Source organism: Prosopis cineraria, unplaced genomic scaffold, assembly GCF_029017545.1.
Source record: "Prosopis cineraria cultivar Desert tree isolate PC_DT_omini unplaced genomic scaffold, ASM2901754v1 PC6, whole genome shotgun sequence".
NCBI classification, from domain to species: Eukaryota; Viridiplantae; Streptophyta; class Magnoliopsida; order Fabales; family Fabaceae; genus Prosopis; species Prosopis cineraria.
In genome coordinates, this window is record NW_026555337.1 from 34,224,687 (window position 1) to 34,229,545 (window position 4,859).

Genomic DNA, 4,859 nt, shown 5'->3' on the forward strand with positions numbered 1-4,859 from the left:
TTAAATAGACATAACTAAAAGGTCACCCATGCTTGATGCTAAAATTTTAACTTTGAGTACTTACTTTTTTATTTTTTTATTTAAATTTTAAACTTAAAATTCCAACAATTCAATTCTTATAATTTTTTAATTTAAAATAATTTAGTTCATATAATTTATTTATTTATTTAAATATTTTTTTTTTGGATCGAAACTATCATTCTCAACTCAATAAAATATAATAATTAAGTTGTCATGAGTAACACATAATAAAGCCCGAGCCTTTTGGTAAGGAAATATATATATATATATACACAAATCAATCCTCATATATAGGTCAAACAGTTTCGGGGAAGAAAAGGTTGAAAGGTTACTTTCTTCTGTTAAACATTGATCTCACCATGCTATGTTTTAAAGCAACTAAAACAGAGCTTTCTTTTGTGTTGGAATCATGATAACAACAACTACTAGTACTACTTAAACATTGAGTGTCTTTGTGGGGGGAAAAACAGTGCAGAAGGATTTCTTTGTGAAATAACTTAACACTCAAAAGTAAATAAATTAATATATATCCAGAAAATTTAAATTAATCAGTGCAAGTTCAAGCTTTGAAAACAAAACACAATTCAGATTTTCTGTAAGCTTAAAACAATTAAAATTCTTTTCTTTAGAACAAGAATTGGGGAAAATATATTAAATCATTAATGCCTATAATATTATCCATACAATTCAAGCATTTATAGGCACAGATGAAAGAGAGTATTCTCGTGACAATAAATGAAATATATGATGCGCACTTCTTTTAATCACCAAAAAGGGGAGGGGGAAGAAACCATGAAGCATGAAAATAAAACCCAGGTTAAAATAAAAAATGTCTATTTTTAGTAGCAATTAATTCCCCGCATTGATTTTGCCTTGCTAGAATGTCTTGGCGTGCTTTCAGAAGATGAGTGTGATTCGCCATAACATTTACATGTTCTTGCAATGCAACATCTAAGTCCTTTTGAGCCGCTTCGACCACTCACACTGCCTCTACCTCCTGATTGCATGTAGCCGCAAGTATTGCCTCATTGGTCTTGGAATCACTGTCCAAGCCCTTTAGAATTTCATGGAAGCAATCAACTTCAGTTACATAATCACAATTAAAAACCATAGTCTTGATGGATTCAAGCCAGTCTTTATCAAAGCCAAGAAGACAAGCATCCTTTAATTTCTTCCAACTCTCTCTTGTCTGATTCAGTGATGGTGAAGGGAGTCCTAGTGGTAAGAATGTTGAGTATATCAAGCAACACTCCATAGGAAATGCATAACATTTAAGTGCTTCGATCATTTGTGGACAGACATATTGGTGGGAGTCATGAGTGCCTCTGCCAATAGAATAAGTCTCAGAACCCTCTAATTTCATCATATAAACTATCTCTTGCACCCCAATAACGTTCAAAGCTTGATTAGTCTTAGCAAAAGATGGTGAGGCCAACGGTTGTGCACCATGATGTTTGACAATTTGGCCTGAAAAACCATAACGTTAATGTCACGCCCTAAAAATAGAGGGTGACCGGTATGGGTGTGAACTACTCCCACATTCCCGTAAGCCTCAAAATGAATATTTATTCCATTTTATAAAATAAAAGGACAAAATTTAATCAAATCACATGAGAATTAAAATAACTCCTTTAAACTCATTATCATAAGAAAGTGTCAACGTTTTTGTAAAAATTTCGGCAGAACCTCCCCTGTAACTAGGATCTCTCGAAAATTCTACAACAAATTTTTTTTACAGATAACAGTATAAATTAAGAGCGTAGCTCCTTCCAGCCAGCAACCAATATACAGATCAAAAATAAGATTTATCAACAACTTATGTGGAGCATCTACTCTTTCTTTCAAATCAAAAGGACATACAAATTCTATATTTACATTAAAAGCAACAATACCAATCAAAATGTCCACCCATTGTAGCTAGTTGCCTTTTAGAGGTCGATGGTGGGATCAGCGTCAGCTAACAAATCTAAGGCCAAAATAATTTTCCAGTGAATAGCATTCCCATGTTAAAATTTTTAAAATTTAAATCAACAATCTCTAATAATAGTGTCAGCTAATTAAAAGTAATTCCACCAAAATTTATAAGCATGTAAGTCATAACTATGTTTGTAAAATAAGAGTAAATTGAAAAAAATTTATGTTATCATACTTAAGAAAATAATCTGCTCAAGTATAACTCAAAATGGTACAATTTGCTAGCCAAAATCATGTAAATTTCGAAAATACATATTAATCAACATTTAAGATCTTGAGAACTCAACAGAACAAGTTACAAACATGGACACATAGTCCACAAGAGTAAATAACCAAACGCAGCTTATACCACGAAAACAAATGTGGACACACTAGTCCACGAGGGCAAATAACCAAATACAGCCGAAGCTATGAAACAAACATGGACACACAGCCTATAAGGGTAAGTAACCAAGCGCAGCTCAAGCCACAGAATCAAACGCGGGTACAAAGCCCACGAACACCAAACGTGAGAATAAAACTCATGAAACAAACTAGCTAGTGCTTAACCACAGCGCCCTACGGGCTAACAAAACTGCCGTTAGCAGCAATGTTCTGTATAAGTCCTCTTGGAAATCCCATTTCAAACATGCAAGAAAAATAATTATTTTTGAAATCAAATTTTTCATTCTCAAGATCAAACTCTCATGAATTGCTTCAAATATATGAAACTTGCCAAATTGATACATCATAGCGAATGTACAAACTTGCACTAATCATGTAACCAAGAAATTTTGAAATTCAATAAACAAAGGTGTCTTCATCAACATTAGAAATGTATTTCTTAAAAAAATGCATAAATCATAATGTAACTATCCTTCATCATTGTTTCAGAATTTCTAAAACTAACATAATTCATAAAAATGAAATATTTCAATAAAAGATTTTTAATAAATCATTATAAGGAATGCTATTCACTTACCTGTTGCAGTTTCAAATCTCCAAAATATTCTTTCTTTAATTTCTATTGGGATCCTCTTCCTCCACACGACCTATAAAGATTAGTAGACAAAATTTAATAATTCATCTTTTAATTTACAAAAGCTTCCTTCCAAATTTCAGCTTTTACCGATATCTAGTTATTTCCAATTGAGAATTAAATCCACACTATCATCATCTCCCTTTTCTTATTATATATTTCAACTTAATTCAAGTATTATATTTTTTTTCCACACATACAGTCATGGCAGCAGCACAAAGAAGAACAATTTTCAGCATCCAACTCTATTATTCCATCCATTCACATGCATAATAGACCAATAATTGAAAGAATGCAAAAATTTCTCACCTTAGTTAGCCGACAGTGCACACACATAGAGGGAGGAAGAAAACTAAATCTACAACTGAACAGGGGAAGAAGAATATAGCAATATTTCAGCCTCAACCCATGAATTAATCCTTCCACAGCACCATATCAGCTCTTCCTTTACTTCCCAACCATAGACGAACAAAATAAAGGAGGAAGAAACCAAGAAGCTGTCAACCAAATAAGAAGAGAAGATGAGATTTTTGTCACTCACGAGAAGAAAAATGAACTCAGCACTGATTCAGATTCGCGATCAATACACCCACTCCAGCAACCTGATTTCTTCTATCAGCCAACGACCCAGATGTGCACAGCAAGATAGAACAGCAGCACGAAAAAGAAAACGAACAGAGGCAGGAGCATGAAGAAGGACCTGGACGTATTAAAACAGTGATAAGCCTCCACTTCTATTGTATCAGTACTGAGCACAGAACAGAGGAGAGGGAGATGATGGGTAGTGTCTTTCGGCTGAACCTAGAAGCTTTTCAGACAAAATTTTTAGGTCTCTCTTTAGCTTTGTACACGCGTATTGGAAAGGAGAGAAGAGAATAATAATCAAATGGAAGAGAGGGCTGTTTAGTAATTTTGGAGGAGCTGAAACCAAAAATAAAATCTCATTTAGCATTAGGAAATTTGCACTTGGGATCTTAGTAATGGGTATCACACACACTCTCACTGTACCAACACTTCATATTGTCATAATGGTGCCAAAATTAATATAACTATAATTGATACACCTTATTATATATTTAATATCATTTTTTTTTCACAAAACTTTATAGGTTATTATAGTTAAAAGATGAGACTACTAAGTCAAATATGAAGGATGACAAATACTTAATTTTAGATGTCAAAGGAAGGAATGAAGTCAACTAATTAATGCAACACACTTGAATCTCGACAGTAGGGGGATAAGGTGGATCACCTTTGGAATATGATAACTCTTGCTCTGTTGGTGTTAGATTATTTGGATCCATTCTGACTACATTCAAGTCCCACACAAGAAATTAATTACTACAAGATTCATTGACAACTAAACTAAGGAGATTGACAACACGTGAGACTTCAGTGTAATTTTTCCAAAAAAAATAGAGAGAGAGAAACAATGGAGGGGAAAGAGGCAATTGACAAAATTATGTTGACCTATAAACAACTAATTTTGTTCGTGTAACTCTTTCTAAATGAGTTCAAGGGATGAGGTAAGGGAATGGTCACATTGGTTTGAACATAATCTAATATAATCAAAAATTAATAAAGGAAGCTAGATTGAAAACCAATAAAAAAAAACAATAAAAGCTACTATTTGTTTAACTATTGGTATAAATTATCTTGTGAGGCTCATCAGTGTATGAATCATAACAATGTCACCCTATTCGAAAGTCGTTTGGAAACTCTATTTCACTGTACTTCACTTAGCCTCCTGCCTCTCAAAACCTTTCATGTGAAGCCTTTTTTGTGACATCACCTCATGATAAAACACCAATTTATGAGCAAAAGTTTGAAAAGACAGTCAATATCA

At 33.3% G+C, this 4,859-nt stretch overlaps 1 protein-coding gene across 5 annotated transcripts; it reads right to left on the bottom strand.

Annotated features, from left to right (window-relative positions):
* Nucleotides 1–739: 739 nt before the first annotated feature.
* LOC129312536 (uncharacterized) lies at nucleotides 740–3,832 on the bottom strand. 5 transcript variants are annotated; one of them, XR_008593612.1, is made up of 4 exons: nucleotides 3,323–3,832; nucleotides 2,957–3,026; nucleotides 1,914–1,987; nucleotides 740–1,488 (listed from the first exon to the last, which is right to left on the bottom strand). XR_008593612.1 is itself a non-coding variant. In XM_054955190.1 (4 exons), the coding sequence occupies exons 2-4, from the start codon at nucleotides 3,347–3,349 to the stop codon at nucleotides 1,001–1,003; spliced, it is 585 nt and encodes a 194-aa protein (XP_054811165.1). In that variant the 5' UTR covers nucleotides 3,350–3,510; nucleotides 3,616–3,832; the 3' UTR covers nucleotides 740–1,000. The 5 variants fall into 5 exon arrangements, 4 of the variants coding, with proteins under 4 accessions (XP_054811165.1, XP_054811166.1, XP_054811167.1 ...); XM_054955190.1 differs by lacking the exon at nucleotides 1,914–1,987 and having other exon boundaries at nucleotides 3,323–3,510; nucleotides 3,616–3,832; XM_054955191.1 differs by lacking the exon at nucleotides 1,914–1,987 and having other exon boundaries at nucleotides 3,323–3,510; nucleotides 3,607–3,832.
* Nucleotides 3,833–4,859: the final 1,027 nt, after the last annotated feature.

Excerpts from the sequence above, each read along its gene's own strand:
- LOC129312536 (XM_054955190.1), bottom strand. The coding sequence starts at position 3,349 with ATGTGTGTGCACTGTCGGCTAACTAAG. Across the intron at positions 3,027-3,322 it reads TGCACTGTCGGCTAACTAAG|GTCGTGTGGAGGAAGAGGAT; the intron begins GTGAGAAATTTT and ends TAATCTTTATAG. Across the intron at positions 1,489-2,956 it reads GAGATTTGAAACTGCAACAG|GCCAAATTGTCAAACATCAT; the intron begins GTAAGTGAATAG and ends ATGGTTTTTCAG.